This window comes from Augochlora pura, chromosome 10 (assembly GCF_028453695.1).
Source record: "Augochlora pura isolate Apur16 chromosome 10, APUR_v2.2.1, whole genome shotgun sequence".
In the NCBI taxonomy this organism is placed as follows: domain Eukaryota; kingdom Metazoa; phylum Arthropoda; class Insecta; order Hymenoptera; family Halictidae; genus Augochlora; species Augochlora pura.
In genome coordinates, this window is record NC_135781.1 from 18,028,380 (window position 1) to 18,051,913 (window position 23,534).

Consider the following 23,534-nt stretch of genomic DNA (forward strand, 5'->3'; position numbering starts at 1 on the left):
CGGTCGATACTAGTTTCCTATTAATGCGTAATCTCGTAGTCTGCCGAAAGCTTTAGCCAGACGTTAGAGACGGTCACGCCATCCACGCGAGGCGTGATTGTCTCTGGAATGTCACGGCATTTTTCGTGAACTACTCAGCTTGCATACAGTCTGCGGTGAATAGTAAGGTGTAACGGCTCTCTATCTGCGAACTCGGAGAGTGAAGAGAACTTTTGGAAGCAATTATTAGAAACTTCGCGGTTCGGGATCGGAAACTTCAATCTTGCGGACTTGCAGTATTTTCCTATGTTTAGTTCTTTCGCAAACCAGTGTGCAGGATGCGTTGTTCTTGAGTCGATCGGACGATTGGACAAAATGTTCATTGGAAATATTTCGAAGTGACATATTGAATAATTGTATCGCCTCCTATCGTTCGAAGTTCGTGCAACGTGCAGCAGCTATAAAATACTTTTTTTCCGAAGATGTTATTGCAGGTAATTTTTATTTTGCATAAATATCTGCAGTCTAAATGAATACATGTTTAATGAAATGCAAAGAAGTTATAAATTACATATGCATCGTAACAAGAATGACGCACAGTGGAATATTTAGCATAAACAACTCGCGAAAAGTTGGTTCACAAAATTTTCTGTAAAATATAAAATTTTTTACTTTTTGAGACAGTTGAATGTATAAGAAGCAGTATTTCAATATTTCTTTTTTTAAAAATTGTATTTAATCATGAATTGTAGTAATTAGTGACATTATTTAATTTCCAAAAAATACTAATAATAAAATAGTTTTGGTCAGCTTTTGAGTCGAAATACTCCACTATGCGAGGAAATAAATAATAGTATACGTACATTTCTTATATTTGTTGTCATTTCACGTAATAGCAAAATTAAAAACAGTTATATTATTCATTGCACGGAGGAACTAAACCCTTCAACACTTAATCCAGTTTTAATAAAGTTATTACGTTTGAGAACGTGTTCGCTTAATTTTTCGCCAGGCGTAATACTGGCAATTACATGTGTCGTACTCCCGGCAGAGGATTTCTTATTGCTAAGATTGCAGTGGACAGTCGACGACGAACTCAATTTCCACTGACACCTTGATAAAATAAAATTGATAGTTTCTCTGACGAATGTGTGCAGTTCTTCCACCCATGCCTTTGGCCTCGCGCCGCGAGATATCCTCTTCAATCCGGGATGTCTATCTGTATCATTGAGATCGTCAAGATAAGAATAATTGATCGATGTAAATTCAGAATAGAATTCCGACCAACAAACGGGCAAGGAATCCTCGTCCGAGGACGATGAAGAGCGCGTGTGCGTGGCGACGGAGCTTGCAACGTGCTGGCGGATGCAATCAGTGTCATGCAGTCGTTGCACCGAGTACACGTGGGGAACATTGTTCATTCGAAGAAAGCACGAAAGTCGACTGGAACGGTGCCGACCGAGATCGCTTCGAAGATCTTATCGAGAACAGAAATATTTTTCCACCGACATGAGATACAAACGCATCGGCGTGATCGGCGGATCCTTGATCACCTTCGTATCTTTGCTTTCGGGACTCATGTATTATTTTAATCAAGGTACGTTACCCGCTCCAAGTTATTATAAAAGTGATCCATTAATTTCAGCCCAGTATATTGGATGTATAATTTGGTATAGTGAATATTGCAAATTCTTTTTCATGTCATTCTCGATTTATTAAGTAGTCTAATCGTTTTTTGATCAAGTATTTCTTAAATTAAACGTTTTAGAATCTTGTAAACATTGAAATCGGGAGAGAAAAAAATGTTTGCTAACATACTTCCTTAACAATGATTTTTGCTAAAGTATTCTTTAAATATAATATTTTACTCTTTATAACCATTGATTTTAATGAAAATAAGAACACCTTTGCGAATATACTGCTGAATTAACGTATGCAGAAGTTGGAATTAACACTTTGTAAATGAAATACTACCGAATGGGTTGCATTAAGCTTAGCTAAACTATCCTTGAGTTAAACGAACGACTTTATTATTCAAAAAAGAAACTTTAATAGATATTTTTCTCAATTTTTAATAGTTAATTTTTTAACATTTAATCTCGTTGCATATGAATACATGTGTAAAATATATTTGATATTTAATAGAATTCTCGTTTATAAAGGACGTAGGGCTTATATGTTAGATCTACAATAGGAAAGGGCCCAGCCGATTAAGATTATATCGTTCGATAACTGACCAAGAGAAACTCGTCTGTGTAAAATTTCAATCCTGTAACTTGTCCATGAGTGTAGTTACAAGTTAAATTAAATTGCGCGCTTTTCCGTTGATTTCCCACTTTCGGCGACTTCTTTCAGATTTTTTGGTTGCATGTTGTGATCATTAAAAATGGAAAACCAAAAAAGATCGGAAAATGGAAGATTTTTTGCAAACTAAAATTTGAGTTATTTTTATATTAATTTTCCGATAATGTACTATTTTACAAGCAGTGTGCTTAATTTTTCTCAAATTTTTCAAAAATTGGACACCGAATTTCTGGAAGTTTCTGCTGTGAGAAAGAAAGTTGCTGCTTGTTAGGTTTACTGCGACTGTAGATTAAATAATTTTAAATATTATTACATCGAACAAGCAAATTTTTAGCCTAGAAAATTCGGTGTAAAGGAAATAAAAAATTGTTTTGTGCGTCATATATGCACATGTATATTAAAATGTCGAACTGTCCAACTTTGGTGCTGCTACAATGGGGTTTGTCTCCCCTTGGGGGTAGAGTATTTTTCTGTACAACACACTTTATTTTTCCAATTTTATATTACATTGTTTATTCACGTGACATAAAATATATTTTTGTAATGTCTTAGAGATATTTTCTTCATATTGCAGAAATATTTGAGTCAAAATACATCCTAAAGTAATTTCAGAGTACATATCTCTTACCTTATCGATTCTCTAACTGTATATGTTCATAATTATGACTTTGTTTAACATTGTTTGAAATAAAATTCACTTTTTCTTGTTATCGAACAGTGTAAGAGTAATTAAAAAATCTCTAAAGGTAGGTTGGTCATTCTAATCGGTTAGGCCCTTTGACGTTCTAATTTTTTCATTGCAAGTTTTTACATTCTACATAGTTTATCACGCATCATCGTGATATTATTATTGAGGAACTCAGTTTTTGTCTTTCAATTTGCAGATACTTGCCCTGCGGGAACGTTCCTTTGTAGAAACGCGACTTTATGCTTGCCACAAAGATACTGGTGCGATGCGACAATTCAGTGTCCTGCGGGTGACGATGAAGCAGATTGCTGTAGGTTGCCACACCATAATCATTACTATATAATATTATGGAAAGCAAAATTTGCTGAAAGGAACGGGCATTCTATGAATTCAGACTTGGATAAAAATATTTTAAATAAGAAATATACATACGTTGCAAATATTATTACTTTCAACCCTGTTGCATATATCTTATTTGAAATAGCAGTTGATTTACGTATTAAATGAAATAATAGTCGAAATACATAATTGATTTTATAAATATATTATAAACGTTTAAAATATGTTTTACAATATGGAACTGAAATAACTTACAGAAAATTGATCGTGCGTGAAACGAAACACTTAAGTATTATTTCCATTTCAAAACATTGCGTGTTTAGATCTTTTCTATAGGTTTATTTTCTCTAATAAATATGAATCGTAGGAAACAGGATTTCAAATAATTAATAGAAATTTAGACACATCAAATGCAATTTTAAATAATTATTTAAAGTACCGCTTAAGGAAATACTATTTCATTTAATACTTTCCTTTACTACATCATAAATAACTATGTACTTCCAACACATGTGCTTGTCTCTGTGATGCCAAATAAATCGTCAAATATTATTTCATACGAACAAGAGTATTTCAATAACTATTTCCAATACTCTTTCAAATGTTTGTGCTCAAGTCTGTATTCTTTACGCTATTTTCACGATTGAATGGACAAGGGAACTTTATTAATTAGGATCCTTTTGCTTATCTAAATAATAGCTTATCTAAATATAAAAAAAAGTCAAAATTAGATAGACATTACTAAAATTGTAATATATTTTATGTTTATTTTACTGTCATATTACGCACAGACGATTTTAACGGATGCTTGGACTGCATTATCCAGAATACAACCATAACAGAAGAACTCATTTGTGGTAAAGTACTTAATCTACTGAACGCTGACGCATGATAATATTACGGAACACTTTGACGACCGCATAATTTATTGTGCTTATTACTGAGCGATATTGTATTTATTGTATTTAGCACTGGGATTTTCTGAAATCGCTTGTGCATGAACTCCGCAAATACAAGAATGTTTGAGAAAACATTTTTATGTATATTTTAAAATGAAATACTTATTTCGTTTCGTTGACCGGTGGTCAAAGTGTTAGAGCGTCGACAGAACGCACCAGAAACTGTAATGTTCCGATAGCGACATTGTAAATTTTTTGTAGATATTACCGATGTTCCTCCCAGATGCTTCTATACAGATTGTGGCGCAATATGTGACAACTATTTTGAAATACCGAAAAATCTTGCGCATAACACCACCAAGTTGTACGCATTTCGAGTATTAAGCATAACGGAATAGCAGATCTGGGCATAGTTAAAATTACATTATTTGGAATATTATTTTAAATAACATGTTATTTTCTTTTTTTACTTATTTATCTTTTTATTCCCACGTCTACTTAATAGAAATTAGCGACTAATTCTGAGATTACAATCTTTAGTGTTACATGCGGTGTAATGTACACAATATTTTCTACATTAAATTATCTGCATTGGACATTTTGATTTCAACATTATCGTCTTAATATAGGTTCCTTAAGTGACTATATAGGGTGTCGCAAAAGTTACTGAAATTCGGGAAATCAGGGCTTTCTGAGGTTATTTAAAGAAACTTTTTCCTTATTGTAAATATTGTACAATCCGCGACTTTGAGTTATTAACGGAAAAGTTGACCAATGAGAGGCGAGTGGACGAAACCCCATTTTGATTTTACAGATTTCTTAAGATGCGTTAAACAAAAAAATACGTGCTATAAACGAATAATAAAACCGTGTAAAATAAAGACATAAATATATATTTCCCGTAATTGAATAATAATTTTAAAAATCTCAAACTTCTTGAAATATACTGTTAAACAATAGCTGTATAAAATTAGTAATCAAAATTTAGAAAACATTTAGCTTCATAACTTTTAAACTTAACTTTATAAATCGACTAAATACTTATGTGACATGAAAATTGGATGTCCTTTTATATTTTTTCAATTATGTAGATGATGTTTTCTTCTAAGCCAAACGTTTGTTATATTTGTTGCTTTTACTACCGAGTACTTTTAGGAGTAACTGTAATCGTTACATCAGGTTTTGAGAGCAGCTACCGATGGGTTGCTTTAACATGCCCTATTCTTAGTCGATTTAGTGCAATTTGTTTTTTTCTCGTTAGAAGTTTAGACGCGTCGGTAGAGAATACACTGTCCGTTGCTAAAAAGATGGGACAAATAAGTGTAGGATCGATTTATACCTAAACACTCATGTTAACGTCCTCACAGATGTAGCGTAAACGCGATTCCCTTATTGGTAGGAATAATCTCTTCCTAATGCTCTTTCTAGCAAACGAGGGACCGACCCTGGCCGTTTGTAAAGAAATAACGCCTCCTAATTCCCGCCACCGTCTAGCTCGGAGCGGCCGAATAATCCTCCTTGTTCTTCGCGTCGATTAGTTTATTGGTCTTCTTGTTTACCAATAGAAGTACGTTTCGAGAGGACATAGATAAGTGCTCCTCGGCAGAAATTGTGTCATCTTTTCAGCAACGGACAATGCTTTCTCTGACTTCATGTAGGTTCGAGAAATTTTAATGCAGCCATTCTTGGTCCACTTGTACCAAATATTTGTTAATATTTATCTCGTTGCTATTTTCAGATATTTCAATATTATCGAATTTAGTATTACAGAGGCTATATTTTAGTGTATGTTTAACTCGCTTTCTAAATCATTGATTAGTAGGTTAGAATTGAAGTTTTTATTTATTACTTCATTGTTTATATTGAAATTGTCAACTTCTACATGCTTTTATTGTTAATACTAAGCTGGATCTTGTTTGTATCATTACATTCCTTAGTAAAATCAAACGTTATTTTATTTCATAACTATTTCGAAGTTTATGATCACTTTTGAAGTAACATTATTTGAAATATTATTTTAAATGGAAAGTTATTTGAATTTATAATCCTCTGAAATAATGATTTGAGACGATTGTGAAGTTACTATTAGCATGGTATTTGAGTCTGATTTATATTGATATCCTTGTCAACGTTTTTGCAAACTAAAGGAACTGACCTAACAATGTTAAATAAAGAATATCTGTTTAAAGATTAATATCACCCTTACATTTCTACACTAAATGAACCAGACAAAACTATTAACCCTTCGGGTATTATGCCGGTGGCGTTGTTGACATCTTCAAACTTTCCCCACCATTGACTTCACCGTTTCTGCGACGGAAACACTTGTTTGCGTTTCTATACCTGTGCCAAAGCAGTTTCAAGCCACGCATGTGAGGTTTCTCGAGGAACCATGAATGCGACTGTATTAGTGAAGTATCGGCATGGGTCGGAAATGATCCTGGCACGGCATCGTACATCCTGGCACTCAGAGGATTAATGATGAACTTCTTGAAGGGGGAGTCTAACCTGAAACAAATTGCTGCGAAGGTTTCTTAAAATAAATTTTTTTTCGCATATTATTCAGAGGATTTTTGACCTCTTGACCACTTTTGACATATTTCGAATAAAAAAACAACATAATTCATTATTTGAAGTTATTTTAATTTTCGAAATGAAATATTCCAAATAGTTATTTCGTATTTACATATCAAATAAAGTTTTCCCAGGTCTGCAGAATAGATACGACTAACAACACTTTTTCATTGGTTTAATTAAGATAAACCTTTTCAGATCTCTGTACAATAGTTCCATTGAACGCATACCGACCGAAGCCTTTGTGCAATACCCGAAATTACGTACATTGTAAGTTTTAAGGTGATTTCCCTAGCATTGGTTTTTTTAGTATGAACATTGTAGATCGTTTAAGCGAGTCTATCGAGAGAAAAAGGTTTTGTATTCTAGATATCTGGATCACACAAACATTCATGAAATAGAAATTGGAGCGTTCACAAATTTAACTGAACTATTCTGGCTGTAAGTACAATTATTTTCAAATTCATCTGTTATATGTACATAAAATCGTAACGTTATTTTTGATGTTTTCATCTAAATGGAATTAGGTGGTCCATTTTCGTGCATGTCTGACATATCATTTTTCTTGTGTGGAAAACATATTTTTCAAGTCCATAATAACTTTCCAATAATACTTTTTTGAAAAGCTTTAGTGAAAATAATCGTTAACAAAATTGTGTTTATCATTCTATTATTATAAGTTGAAGTTATTAACCTCGAAATTTAAAAGGAATTGTTCAAAAAACGAAATGATTAAACGATTTAAATTTATGGTTACTAATAACAATTACAATTAACCAAAAATTTGTATCATTGTCAACGATCATTATTGATGAAGGAAATCTTATTTCGGTTATTTATAATAATCTTGATATGGAGAATTTATTTTAGTTATTGATAAAAATGATCGGTGATAGAAATTGACCACTCATAATACGAATATTATAAAAATTAACTCATAAAAAGCATCGCTTTTCTAAAAAAATATAGCGTTTAACGTTTTAACAACTGCTTGGTTATTAACTCCTTGCACTACGATTCCTTTCACGCAATGTTGATTACCGTTTAATAATATAATTCGTTCTTAATGTCCAATATTATTATATTAATCCAATATTAATAGGACCGGGCAGTTTTTGATCTTGTACTGTCTTTATTAACTTTCGTTTCTATACTTTGATAACACAAGAATTACATTTTATTTCATTTTATAATGAATTAATAATATTCATATTTAGTAGGTCTTGCATGAAGTCTTTATCACGAGTCTGACTCGTTATTATAGTGCACGGGGTTAAAGACGAAGACGTTCTTCACTATATCAGTTTAAGAATTTCGGTTTCCTTAATAAGTTTGAGTAAATTTTGTATTTTGTCATTATCAATGTTGCGTTTTACAGAGCTCCCTATTTTGTACTCGATCCGTAATATATTATATTTTGGACATATTAAAACAAGGTGATTGATCGAGATCTGCGAGTTATATTATACAATTCGCAAGTTGTTGCTAGTTCCCTTGTTAGTGACCTCCTAAGAATGACCTTTAGTACGATCTATTCTAATTTGGAATATCATAACTTGGTGCCTCCTTTGTAGGCTGCAGATTATGTTGTTTTTTTTCGAAAAAGGCTTCACGGATAGTTTTTGCGTGTGTTGAGGCTAATTGCTTCCACTCTTGACCTTATTGATGCATCAGGTATCGTTTTGCTTCCTTGATTCAATCCTCCATGGAAGGGTTAAGGAGTTGATTGTCCGTGAGAGTGGAGTTGGTTGCTTGTTTAACAGTCTTGTGTCAGCTTCTTCATTTCTTAGGATGTTAGTATGTTCTGGAATTGATATAATGATTACTTTGCCGCGCTTCTCGATGATTTTGTGGTGAACATCAAATATTTAGAGGATAGTATCATTGTTATAGGAGACATCTTGTAAGGTTCTAATGATACTTTTGGAGTTGGAGGGATGATAAATTCTTGGCGGGAGTTTAAGGTGTGCTAGGCTTGTAAGCTTTAAAGCAGGGCTTTTGCTGCCCTAAGAAACGAGCCGATAACGAGAAACACATCATGTTAAAATCTATAGAAACATACAGGGCGAATCATATAACTTGCGCACACCATATAATTTTTAAATTATACGAATTAAAAATTGTTAAATTCAAAAGTTGTACAGTTCATAGAATATCGTATTTATTTTACTTCTTTTATAGTGTAATTTTCGAAATTTCAATTTCGACGCTCGTTTTTTAAATGGGCAAGTATATTTTTTTTTATTATAATAAAAAATCATTAGATTTATTATCAATATAAATATATACTTTTCTACTGAAAATTTAATATTCTTTCAATTTACAGTAAGAGAAATATATTTTTCTATTTAAAAAATGGGATTTGAGCTTGAAATTTTGAAAACTATATTATGTATAAAAACAGTGAGTATGGGATCACTTCCCTAATTAAAACTATATAGTTTTTGTATTTAACAATTTTTAATTAGATGCATAATTATTTTTTTAATTATTTAATTTAAAAGTTATTTGAGTTATATGAGTCACTCTGTACATGTATACACAGCTGCGAAGTAACTCGGTTAGTATTGTGAGATCGAAACATTTCACGACGAATACTTTCTTCTTTCCATAAACTGAACTTTGTTCACACAAAATAAATATTCTTAAATTAGCAATGAATTTACGAAAGCATTAAATAAATCATTTGTTTCTTATAATACGTACAATATTTACACATATTATATTCTCATAGTACTTTTCACTTGTTTTTCTATGCAGCATTTATACATATAATATATGATTGAAATATAATTTTTCTCACCGACTAAAATTTCATGCTACTTGTGTAGGGCGTGAATTATAACGCATACTGTGATGAATTTCCATCGTCAGTAATGATTGTTGATAACTGAAAGAGAACTTGATCACATATAATCATTATAATTAAAACCATTTGAATGGAAGTAACAATCTTTATCCAATGAATTGTTTCGATCGATTGTAACAGTTATGATACCTGCTTACGAATCATTGCTTAGGATTAGATTAAAAAATTACACAGGAAACTAATAAATACCATGTACACACGTAGAGTTATACATAGTAACAAAATCAGCAAGTTACTGCGTGGCCATTTTACGGACCTAATTAGTTTGGAGTCTCTGCTGGCGTATACGAACGACATCATTACAGCAGATTTATCAGACTTCAATGGTAGCAAGAAGTTAGACTTCATGTGAGTTGAGTCGAAGAGAATATTAATTTGCAAAATCAGAGTTCTAAATTCGCGATACAATGTTTTTAATAACTACTACTTTATATAATATAAATAAATTGAAGCAACCCGTATCTAACAAATTTTAAACAAACCATAGAAATTTAATGGAGAATCAATTAACATCCGAAACTCTGAAGCTACCTCATTTGCCAGCATTGGAAAAAATGTAAGTACTGAACTTCTCATTAGATTGCGGATTTTGTGAAAATATAGTAAGCATTAAGTTGAACAAACACAAATCAGTAAAACCATTTGAGAAATTTAAAAATACTGTTGAATTATTTTTAATCCATTAAAATAATTAAGAAACTAAAACAATACGTGTGTCGCCTCCGTAACTTCTAATTAGTGTAGATAATTATTATTAGCCATAACTAACATTTCTGATCATTCAAAAAACGAAGCTTTAAACGAATAAAATCGAATTAGATTTGGAGATTTACGAAGTAAACGGAATATTCTAGCTTTGATTAAAAGGTGAAAGACTCGTGACGTTCTTAGTATTCTAATGTATCCTGAAAAGTAGCAAATTAGTAGATAAGGCACTTGAACTAAAGGACACCAGTCTTATCGTAAAAATAGCGTTACATTTACGATGACTTTCGATAATAAATTTTTAGAGACTTAGACAAGAATAACTTCAAGACGATACCGAACAGCCTTTTCGCCGGGTGCCCAGCTTTAAAATCATTGTACGTATGCAAATAAATGTAAAATTGAAAAATGGTCAACGTATAACAAGGAATGATTTTATCTTAAATTCGCAGAAGCCTGCAGAACAACGCGATAAAGACGATCGAGGAAAACTCGTTTCAACATCTGGAGAAGCTGCAGGACCTGTGAGCTATTATGTTGTTCAAAATCTTAGGGATAATGCAAGTTACATCGGCTGTACTGATTTCGCGGTATCTCATACAGGCAAACATTTGTTGCAGTGACTTGGCGTTCAACAAAATCGCGAGCGTTCCTCTGGATGTGTTCCGGCCGCTGAAAAATTTAACGAGGCTGTAAGTAACTTTGAGACAGGGCTTCCACATACGTATGCTGTAACGAAATGCGTCTTCTGGCGCGCGTGCTTGCAACGTATTTACACGACATTTACCGTCGAACACGCCGTTAGAAATTCAAACGATAGGAATGTCACGTATAGCCGACGTTAAAACTTTTATTTATTCGTGCGTCACGTACGAAAATAAAGAGGCTGCGCGACTCCGCGTGCTATCAGAATCGTGGAAAGTAATCCTGAGAATTATTTAGTGTTTGAAGAACGAAACGCGGACGGTCTCTTTGTTTCTACACGCGATGTGATTATTGGATTTTTTTTAATAAAGCGATCGTTTCAATCTACCGGTGGTACATGTCTTCGTCTCGATTTCAACACAGTGGTACAGTTTTTCTGAAGTGACCATACGAAAAAAATTACTATTCGAAAGAAATGTATCTAGTGATGATATTTTAAATTTTCATGCATTATCATTTTAGCAGATATTTTAACGTTCACTTTGGAACTTTTTAGAGTGGATTTTGCTGTGTTCGAAAGTGCATATTATACTGGTGATCCAGGAGAAGAGAAACATGTAACATAAAGTTTGCGAATTAACGCTTTATTACGGAGATATAAATAAAACAATAGATGTTTGTTATAGTTAATATTATGCTGCATCAACCGTATAAAAATATCAGTATATACGAAAATGTATGATTATAATTGAAACAGTGAAAATGACCTCGAAATCTCTGAAAACTATCCAATTGCAAAAAGATAATTACCGTCATGTTACAGATTATCCCGAATTGAACAACTTTAGTTAATGAAGTTATCGAATATCTTCAAAAATGACACAGACATTTAGGTGGTCTTCTGAGTCATTTTGTGTGGGTGTTTGGGACAAAAACCCTGATTTCTAAATTAATAGATTTTGAACTAACCACGTTAATATATTTTTTATAGAGGATACAACGAGCCATTGATTAGCTTAAAAAAAGTTATATAATATACAGAAATTATATTTATTTTAAGTTTTTCTTCAATAAATAGTGTTTTGCTATATTAGCATAATTTACTGTTACCTGAATATTTCTGTTGGCAAACTTGTTTATTCACCATTTTCTTTAAATTAAATAGTGATTCGTGGATATTAAATAAAATTTTATATAATCTGCTTCTCATAAGTATTTTTAATTACAATCGTTGTTCGTCTCTTCACAGGATGTTGGGTTACAATCATCTCCATAATTTGCCAATTGCAGTGTTGATACCGTTGACGGAACTTCGTTCTCTGTGAGTTACATTCATATTGTTCAAATATCGTAATACGTGTGTCAGTTCACTAATTCCTTTTTTCCAAGTTCTGTACGAACTTAATGATCAAGTAAATATGCTATTAAAGTTTGCCAATAGTATTATTCTATATTAATAGAACTTCGTTGATGTTGATGTAATTTGACGAAGTTCGAGGAAACTAAGAATTATTTCTGAAATTTCTAAACTAATAAAGTAGCATTCTGATTTCAATCGTTAATGTGAATTATATAATTTGCTAATATCGTATATTTTAGCGATTTGGAGGATATAAATTTGGATACAATGGAGAAAAACTCGTTCGACGTGTTCCACCAACTGGATTTTGTGTAAGTAAATAAAGATGTTTCTAGCCAGAATTTTACACATAAGAATAACATCGTTCGGTCTTGGATTCGAAGTTAAATAATTTTCTATGCAATTTTATAATTTATCAATTGATGTGCTGTTAGATATTTCAAAAGGTTTCACTATTGCGCAACTTATGCACCGAAGGCACGAAGATGTCGACCTGGCAGCGACGGTAAGAGGACTCATCAAAGTCTAAATGATCTCAGCTAATCTAAAATATTCCATACTATTTCTCAATTTATTTATTGTATCAGATTTTCTTTTTGTACAATATTTCTTTTAAACAACGGCGTTATTATACAACGATTTTCAAAAATAACGTATTTTTGAAATTCAAACTCTGATAATTTGTGAAAACAAAAATCGAAAAATTCTTTTGTTTAGAAAAACTATAAACATATTCATTTGCCATTATTTCAATCTTCAGTGATTTGTGGACGTAATAAATTATTTACCTACTAAGAAATAAATTATGGAAATATGTATTTGCGTAAACCTCCTTAGTCTGTATAAATACATCGAATGTTGTAATATAACGTTATCATGTTTTCTACTTAGGTGTGTCATCGTTGTTACATTTGTTGGATAAAACTTTACTACGAACAGCGGTATGGGTGATATCGTGTCTTACATTTATCGGGAACGTGCTAGTCCTTTGGGGAAGATTCACGGCAAAGGACGAAAATCGGGTGCTGACTATCATCATTAGAAACCTGGCTGGTTAGTCGCAACGAACTGTAACGTATACTGCGATTTATTCATTTCCATTGTTCTAATCTACATTTATTATTAAAAAAGACATCACACTGTACCATTAGATGTTTGAGAAATGTAGTGTTAAAGTATATTTTAAAGTATAGTGTAGTTATAAATTAACCAGTTAACTGTGGCGATCTTTTTGCTAAGCGCCCACCAGTGTGTGTCCATCCAGCTCAAATTATTTATAATACTCATTTGTTTGTTTTATTTCGTCTTGACCTCTAAACAATTTACATATATTTTTACAAATATAATTTATTTTTCGCCAGAATTATAATTTAAATATCAAATTGTAACCAAATTTTACGCATGGCGGATATAATCGTCATGACACAAAATTCTGCCACATCCTCATGACGGATATAGTCGTCAAACACACTTAGCTGGTTAATAGCTAGACTGTGGACCTTGTGTATTTGAAATAAAAAATGAACAAGTCGAATATACAGAGTGTCTCGAAAGTCACTCGCAGTTGAGAAATAAACATTTCCTGATGTCATTTGAAGTAAGTTCTCCCTCAGCGTAATTGTAATTCGCTTTGTTTACGAGTTATTAACGAAAAAAATGGCCAGTGAGAGTCGAGATCAACTAACTCGATGGGGCCGACCTAATGAATCGCCTCTCATTGGTTATACGTTAATAACTTGTAAACAAAGCCGCGTATTGCATTTGCGCCAAGGGGAAAGTTACTCCAAATGATTTCAGGAACACCTTATTTCCCAATTGCAGATGACTTTTTGAACGCCTTCAAGGCATTGGAAGAATTAAAGGATTCAATATTAACAATACTTAGAATTAAGTTTTAAGAATATTGTATTATAATTATTATTAAAACAGAATAGACATTTCCAACTGACATGTGCGTTATAATTATTTTAGGCAATTTTTATTTCACATGAAGATCCACAGTCAAATAATAACTATTATTACTTTGAAAAATTATATTTTCCGTTCTTTGAAATTAACACTAAACCTACTCAGCACTAAATACATTTAACATAAACTTTTCATCATATTTGTTGTAATGTCTGCATCGATCAACTAATTACTTCAGTTATTTTCTATGAATGAATCGTTAATAATTGTAGCAATTTGAAAACAATGTGTGAAATATACTATTTTATCCGGCTCCGTAGGTTCAGCGTTAAAACGTGTAGTCATGGCTATATTTCGGTGAAACAATTATCAGTTCAACTACAGAAAATACATAAATATAGTAAAATATTTAATTACGAATTAGAAGCTTGACAAAATTCATAACGGCAAAAATGATACATATCCTGGAAGCAAAGTGCATCCTTTTACATTATTTCGGCTGAATTCGCTTTTCGAAGATGATCAATATTTATGGGTAGAGGTTAAAAAGTTTCAACCGGAACTACGTGATTAATCGTTATTAAAAGACGTTGTCAAGATCATTCACGGTCACCCAATAAATTCTTCTACTCGTAGAGCGTGATGCATAAGTAGATGCAAAATAGACCAAGGATATTATCATAAAAATGATCACATCTTGTAAACGTTCCACGCTGTAAAAACGATTGATCGGCTATATTTGACCCTAATATCATTAATCATAAATCAATGACTCGCATGGGCGTGTTATAGGAGTCAAATAATCCTTTTACAGTCTCTGACACGTTAATGGGAATCTATCTGTTCATAATCGCCGTGACTGACATGATATTCCGCGATAAATACAATCAAGTCGCCAGTTCCTGGATGTCATCCTGGTTTTGCATCTGTTTGGGAATACTAACGATGACGTCCTTGGAGGTACAGCATGTTTTATGCTACTTTTAATACTTCCATACGTCCATTAGTCGTATATTAACACTCCTATCGTGACTGTTAATTCATTATCTAGTTTCTGGCAATTAATTTGGATTTTTTCATAGAAAAATTCATGCGTCCTTATGGTATACCTTACAAAATAGGTTAACAAAGTTTGAGCATGCTCAGTTATAGTTTTGCGAAGAAGGTTCGTCATTCAAGTGTTAATTCGAATTTACAACGCATTTTAAGGAGTATACAGTGTCTTTTCAGCGTTATTTTTAATTACGTGTGATTTATTAGCTTTAAGTTAATAATAGATGTTTTTAAGCATTTTAAGGATGTTGAAATTTTGTTTTGTTTAAAAATGTTAGTGGCCAATAAAATGCGTAACGTGTATAACCGGCTTGCTTCATATTATGGTTGTGTGTTCGTGTGAATTTATTAAAGAATTCGAAATTTTCTGATTTTTGGTTCGGAGTAAATGATAATTATTAGGCTGCGAATCTACATGTAACTTCTCATTTTCATAAATCATTTTACAAATATTAGTACTAGAGACAAAATTCTTTCGCCAACTATAAGATTACCGGTTTTAAAAAGGAAATCAAAATGCTATTGAATCTTGTTAATAAATATGTTCTTGCATTTTAAGAGTCTACACTTGCCATAAATGCACAAAGATCCACAGTCTATTCGTTAACATCTCAGAAATGAATTGTCGTCTTGAAACTGGTAAATTGGATTTGCAGTTAGTTTCTCTATACCTAATTGGTAGAATTGCTCTGTAATTTCCAATTATCTCGCCGTACTGTTGTTTCGTAAAGAGTAAATTATGGACACTGGAAAGTTGTAAATTCGACCTTTCATGCTTCACGAACTTAAATTTGGAACTACATCACTCTTATAATTGTATTACGCATTTATGCAAGTGCGAGTTTGTAAAGTGCAAGAAGATTAACACATTGACTAGTACTGATTTGTGTCGTCTATAAGATTTTTAAAATTTGCAATACTTCAACAGAGGCCGATACTTGCTAAACATAGATCAATAGTGTAGGGTTTATTGTTTAAAAATCCCACGAGATTCCGTGGTAATACAAAACGACATAAACGACGTAGGGTAACAATAACAGCAATAGTTCATTAACAATATCATAATAACAATGGTGACAACTATGGCAACAGCAACGACAACGCAACGACAACTACGATACGCACAAGTTTGCAGGGTGGCCTCGATCTTTCCCGTCAACTCTTCCAGCCTTCCCATCTTTTTCCTCTCGTTATCTTACCATTTTCTCTCTCTTGCTTACATACTCTCTCACTCTGTCTTATTTTTGATCATTCTCTCTCTTTCTTTCTTTATTTCCCCATCATTCACTCACGTTCTGTCTTTCGGACACGCAGGACTTCGAGTAACCTAAACAATGACCTCAGGTCATCTCATTTTACGGCTCTCACTTTCGATCATTCTGCCTTTCATTCTCTGAAGAACTCTATACTAGATAAACATAAGTAGCTCCAATTTGAAATGCATTGATGTGACCCTACAACTTTAGGTTTTCTATATTGTGAAAGCAATTAAAACGGAGTAAAAGAATATCCTTATGAGGTGTTAATTGGGCAATTAGTACAGTGATTTCCGAAACCGCAGGCTTGCGGTAACGTCTTAATATTCCGACGTCTGTGATTACAGGTTAACAAAAATTAATTACTTTGCCGTTTTAAGCCTTTTCTCCAGTTCTTTCGAAAACAAGTCATGAAAATGTGAATTTCTACGAAGATCCATAGCCTATAAATTATCATGTTCTTCAAAGCAAAAATTGCCAATGTTAAGTAGACGTTTTCTTATCATTCGGTACAATCTGAAGTAGAAAATACGTAAACTTGAACAAAACTTCACTACAGGTATTCGATGTAACATGATTGTCAACAGAACATTGACGCTATTCGATTCTCCCCTGGTAGAAGCTTTCGTACATTGCAGTGTCGAACTTCACAAAATCTAGATGGTTTACAATAGTTTTTTATTAATTTGAATCAGGATTCGGAAAGATTTCGAATGCAACATTATGTTGCACAGGACTCCTCCTGCTACTACCATCACAAAGTCTTAGACGCGTACCGTAATAAATCCGTGGCGCGTTATGGAAACGCTCGTCTTAATAGATTTCTACATTACCCATGAAGTAATATTGTTAATGCGCATTTTTTGTTAGCAGCATCCTTTGTAGATCTACTCGAATGTTTTGCGTGATAATTTCGGATCGACGGTAAATACGGAAACTGAATTTTGAAAACAGTGCCTGATTTAATTATTACAATTTTATTAAGCTCTCAAGTATCAAGGAGAACTGTTTGATTTTCAGCACGACATTTCTCTGGAGACGAGAAAAGAAAGAGGAGCTGAATTCTTTAAAGTATTAGATGAATGTACTTACCCTATTTTCAAAATTTCCTACTCTGGATGTTCTCAACCTTCAAATCAACTTATTTGTGCCAATATTCCTTTTCAAAGATACGTTTTATTAAGTCAGAGTAGTAGTGCACATTCACGATTTTCCCGCGGATGTTAGTGATATTCCAAGCATGATTAAATGTTCGCGAAAATAATGTTTTCCTATACCTTAATAAAGTTTTTAAGATTAAATCAAAAACTGTTTTCAAGACTTAGTTTTCATATTTATTGTCCATCTGAAATTATCACGAGAAGCGATAGAATGGCTAACTGCGGAAAAAAAGCGCTACTGACCAAAAAAGTGCATTGACATAATACTTCATGGATGGTGTAGAACTTCATTGAGACAAGTGTTGCCTTAATTCTCCACGAATATTTATTACGATTCGCGCCTGAGGTGTTGTAAGCCAATGGTAGCTCCGTGCAAGTTCTGATTCAGATTGTCCGTGACACTCGCAAGTATTAGCGTCAAGGGGTTAATAAGGCCCAGTATCCGATTTAAAATGACAAGAAAATGTTTTCAAGCATCGCAGCTTACAAGACTTAAATGTTTCGTTCGAATCGGAATATTGAAATCAGAGTGATCTAAAACACGAATATATCTGAGCAAAATGGATTTTATAAATAGATTTCCTTCTATGTGAATGTGCATTAAATGATTCATGTGACGTGAATATTCACTCTTACACGAAAGTATTCTAATGCTTACATTTCTAACATTCAACTAAAGAAATTTATTATGTTAAACCGAAGCATTTGATATAATATGGCAAATTTTGCAGGAAAATTTAAAAAGCAGTGCATCTAAATTGAATTTAGCATATAATTATTGGTTTCAGTAGGGCAATAATATCAAGAATATCACTAAAATAGTCAGAGAATGAGTATTGTATAATGTTCCACGCGTGCTGCCACATGGACTACAAAATTCCCATTTAAACCCCATTGAATACTTACGGGATGAAGTAGAAAGACGATTAAGAAATGTTGCGAAAGAAGCGTTAAAACAAAATATTATTGACATATAGCAATCAATAAATGTAAATGTTCTTTCTAAGTTAGTCTTTTCAATAGGAAACTGATTTAGAGCTGTTATAAAAACAAATGGTGGTCAACTGTTCATTTCTTATTCGTGCCTACTTATGATTATTTTTCGCTTGTTTGCTCTTATGAATAAAAACACAAAAGGTTAATGCTCTCGTTCCTAGTTTTTCTGTTAATATTTTTCTTAGTTTTCAATTAGATATCGATAACGCTAAACTAAGGATAGTTATTTATTGATGTTGGTAGCTGCGCAATGATTTTGAAAATTAGGATATATGTATTCTGTCAGTTCTTTTCAATGGAACAGTGGGACATATGTGTCCCGGTAACGGTGACGCTAAACATACATTCTCAATTCTTTGTCAGTATGGTATGTATGTACAACTACGAATATCAGTGAGAACGATCTTGTTTATTAACATGTTCCTTCGTTTCGTGTCGTAAGCCTAAATACTACAATTGACATTTGAGAAATTCACGTAGTTTTCGAGAAATTAAAGATAGCATACATGTGCTATGCTACACAACATACAATTCATATCTAAATTTTATTAATTTTCATATCTAAATCTTATTAATTTAGGTCGTTAATGTACTGAAGTTGAACTGATCTGTCAAGGTTTCAGTATTGATCCTGTCGTTCATGTCGCTCGAGCGATATATGCTAATCGCGGCACCACTGAAAGGTCACCGTACCATGACACCGCAAACGACATCCGCAATGATGATCGTCATATGGATCATCGGAGTTACCCTAGCGCTTGTGCCAGGTTCGTTCGTGTTGTTTCTTATTTGTCCACGAGGCGCAGCTGTAGCATCCTTGATAATATGTAATAACCTATCAAAATGTCGGGCTGTCAGTTAGCTCACTGGTTATAATAACGTAATATGAGCTTGACATCATTATTTTATCGTTGCCTTTTTGCGAATCAATTAAACGCGACGTATCGTATTTTATCGCTCGAAACTCGACCGTAATCACTCAGAAGCAATAACTTCAGACTGGTCTTCGACACTAGTAAAACTTAATTTACTCATCTCTATGTACCGCGGCATAGTTATTCTTTGTTACATTATTCGTTTCACATAAAATCGATTACTTCATATTACTTAATTTTTCACGTGATCGTTACATTGATTTTCTAGGTATATAAATTTTTTAAAAAATGATTTTAATCGCGAACTATTATTTATTCGTAGACTGCAGCTTTTCATGCGAAATAAAAATTGTTTACGCTAATTATAAGAGTGTAGACTCGTTTAGGTACTTAATTGACTTCTTAATCCTTTTATATGTTAAAAGTAGTGCAATATTATTTTTAAATTCATGAAATGCTGTTACTATTTTATAAATATATAAAATTCACAATCTAGTTAAGATCATTTATTTCATTTTGCTTATACTATACAAATACATAGATATTATAATCAAAACGATTAATTTTTCATGTAATCGTTACATTGCTTTCTGAATATATAATTTTTTTAAATCGAACTTATTATTTATTTGGCGTATGATCGCGTATTTCACGTTGCTTAACCAAGACAGATGTATTTTAATTGCGACAGATGCGAATTTTTCACGTGATCTCTTAACCGCATTGATTTTCTGAATCGCGTAATTTTTCTGGGCAATCATTTCAGCCATAATTATTGTCAATTTTGTTTGCCCGATGCGCATTGATTTGCACATTATAACTTGCAGGCTTCAGATAACTTTGTATGGTTCCACCATCGAAACTCTGCAACTTCTTGTATTTAACAATTTTTCAAAAAACGCCCAACTGAAAAGTTATTCATGGTGCGGAAGTTACGTGGAATGTAGAAACAACCGTGAACAGTTTTAATAACAGTCTGTTTTGCATCGTTAATAGTCATTCATTGGCGAAGCAGCACAAAGTTCTATGGTGTCAATGGAATGTGTTTCCCTTTACACATCGATGATCCGTACTCGATTGGATGGGAGTATTCAGCTTTCATTTTCTTAGGATTGAATCTCACTGGGTAAGAAAGCATGAGGTTTTTCTACTTGATATTTAATAATAAATAAAATATTTTCCGTGACATCGTGTGTTACAGATTAATTACGATCGGCTACGTTTATGCGGGGATGTTTGTGAGCGTCTGGAAAACGAGAAAAGCATGCGCTCGGTCTGTTCGTGATTCCGAATTCGCTTTGAGATTTTTCTTGATAGTTTTGACAGACGCAGCTTGTTGGGCACCGATCATCATACTCAAAATTAGAGCACTGATGAAGTATCCTATACCAGGTACGCAACTATTATTATTAACACATCAAGTACCGAACATGAATCTCAAAAATTTCCATAATATCAGAGTCTTTTAATTAATGAAACCGAAACTAGAAAGTTAAAATATATTGGGGAGTAAAGTTCAAAATCCAGTTAAAAATTAGTGTCAATAAAGTCTCAATCCACATTCATTATTTTAAGATTGTTGAAATTATAGAAACTGTCTGATTGAAAATAATTTAACTTCAGTTCAAGCATACATTAACATAAATTAAAATAGCAATAAATAAATTAATATAATATATAGATTCAATCTGTTATTCTTATAAATTCCAATAGGTCCAGCGTTAAGTATTATATAATGAAATAATATTATTGTTTGAAATTGAATTTATTATGTTTTTGTAATGCAAAATTTATTTCTGTTTAGCGGATTTGCATGCGTGGGTGGTAGTTTTCATTTTACCAGTCAATAGCGCGGTTAACCCTTTGCTGTACACATTTACCACGCCAAAATTTCGAGAAAGATTGAATAATGGATGGTTTGGAAAGGTTCGAAATTATGTTTCACGGAAAAGTTTCTCCGGAGGTATGAATTTCGTTTTCCTATATTTACATAATAATTCTAACAATAAATAATTCATGACACTCTTATTTTAAAAATGTTCTCGGACGAACTAAGGACGAATAGTCTTTTAATATTTATAATAATTTTCTAACATTCTATCGCTTTTATCAAGCAAGATAGAACTATACATGGTGGTGATTTTGAAAGTGGCGTAAGCCAATATGTATTTCGTTTCAAGATTCTTAGACTTTAGCGTTCAAGTTTACTAAAAAATATTTTCTATTATGAGAGTATGTCATTCTATCAATGGCAAAATAGATACACATACAATAAACAAATGGAATTAATCATTTGCTTACGTCTCATATATTGTAATTTTATTTATTACATATACTTAAAAATTTTTTTATAACAATGACTAAGAATGTTATTTGTAACTGCCCAACTTTACAAGAAGCGAATATTATGTTAGATATTTATAATACCATATTAGATATTTTCGATTTGAGGTTTTACAGCCTTGATTATGTGTAAACACCATAATCGAAATGAACGCGAAGTTGCTGCGAAAAAAAAGGAAGTGACATATTCATGCCATTGCTGACGTGATGACTATCTGTTACAATGTACTGTTCGTTACTCAACAGATGGCACAAATAAAAATGTACGACCCTTTCTCACCAACTCACCGATAATAACGCCCTCGCCGAAGTAGGGTTAATGCGTTTCCCTTATTGGCAGAAATGATTCGTTTCTATAAGCCCCAATTTTCAGAAATCGAGGGACTTGAGCCTGGCCGATTGTAAACAAATAACACCTCCTGACTCCCGTCACTATCTCGCTCCGCCGTGGTTTCCGTCCAGCTTCTTCCATTTTGTTTTTATTCCAGGCTGTTGACTATTATTAGCTAAGTTATGCGCTGAACAAGAAACGTGATTAGATCAAGCGGGTGACCAATCTTTCTTGTTCCTCGCGTCGATTATTTCATTGGCCTTCTTGTTTACCAATAGAAGTGCGTCTTGAGAGGTGATAAATAAGTGGGGATTACGGGTGGGCAGTCAAGCGAAATGAGCTGGACACTAACCTTGCTTCTGGACAGTTATTGTGCCATCTTTTCAGCAATTGACGCTACTTTTATAATATCGAAATTTGGATGGTTGTAACATGTTTAATAACACCAGTTTTAAAATCACCGGCACTTATTGTCATTTGCCAATTACTATTGTCCATTTGGTGTTCGCAGAAATTGTTAATCATGTATAGTCATATCAAATAAATCTCATTTTATCTATCATTACAATGTTTTACAGATTCCCAAGTATCCGTTGCAATAAGCAAGCAGCGCGTGATGTTATCCCTTCCGAATGGAACTCATAACGATCGAGGAAAGCCTCCTACGTTTCCTTGTAACGGAAGATACAAGCTAGGAACATGACCGTATTTTAGAAATGTAGATCGTTTGTGCTGCTCGTTGCAGTAATTTCAAGCAGAATTGGATATGGCGGGCGTATATTTGTCTAAATTTAATTTAGATTCTTGTTAAGTTTGCAAATAAAGCGAACTATCATGTAACGAATGATACTGCTGCATTAAATCAGCAACTCAAGTACAACTAACTGTCGCGTGGTATAACAGGATGCAAATGTTTCGATAAATATCGTGTATTGCTTGAATTGTATTATACAAGTTTAACGATACAAATTTGTTACAAGTAGGAGAATCGTCTCGCAGTAGGTAGAAAATATGTCGCTTCGTTTTTGTAATTACTAAACACATCTGTGTATTTAAAACAAATAAAAATTATGAAAAGAATCGCAACAGTCAATTATTTTTCTGTGACATTACTAGATTGTGGATTTTTACGCAAAATCAAAATTGTTTTCATAAAAGTCAAACATGACTCAGGTAGATATTCTTTTCTTTTTCAGCTGCTGAAAGTTAATATTTTCATTGTTCTAAATTTCGCCTAGCCATTTATGCCA

General features: G+C 32.9%; 1 protein-coding gene across 3 annotated transcripts; it reads left to right on the plus strand.

Annotated features, from left to right (window-relative positions):
- Nucleotides 1–156: 156 nt before the first annotated feature.
- On the plus strand, nucleotides 157–23,317 carry Lgr3 (Leucine-rich repeat-containing G protein-coupled receptor 3). 3 transcript variants are annotated; one of them, XM_078192517.1, is made up of 22 exons: nucleotides 157–473; nucleotides 1,250–1,576; nucleotides 3,168–3,281; nucleotides 4,102–4,167; nucleotides 4,471–4,573; nucleotides 6,982–7,053; nucleotides 7,153–7,224; nucleotides 9,857–10,000; nucleotides 10,140–10,208; nucleotides 10,663–10,734; nucleotides 10,810–10,881; nucleotides 10,978–11,049; nucleotides 12,252–12,323; nucleotides 12,602–12,673; nucleotides 12,797–12,867; nucleotides 13,254–13,415; nucleotides 15,085–15,230; nucleotides 19,352–19,502; nucleotides 20,607–20,736; nucleotides 20,812–21,002; nucleotides 21,415–21,573; nucleotides 22,863–23,317. In XM_078192517.1, exons 2-22 carry the CDS (start codon nucleotides 1,345–1,347, stop codon nucleotides 22,985–22,987), a joined length of 2,367 nt encoding a protein of 788 aa, XP_078048643.1. In that variant the 5' UTR covers nucleotides 157–473; nucleotides 1,250–1,344; the 3' UTR covers nucleotides 22,988–23,317. The 3 variants fall into 3 exon arrangements, with proteins under 3 accessions (XP_078048643.1, XP_078048642.1, XP_078048644.1); XM_078192516.1 differs by having other exon boundaries at nucleotides 1,255–1,576; XM_078192518.1 differs by lacking the exons at nucleotides 15,085–15,230; nucleotides 19,352–19,502 and having other exon boundaries at nucleotides 1,255–1,576.
- Nucleotides 23,318–23,534: the final 217 nt, after the last annotated feature.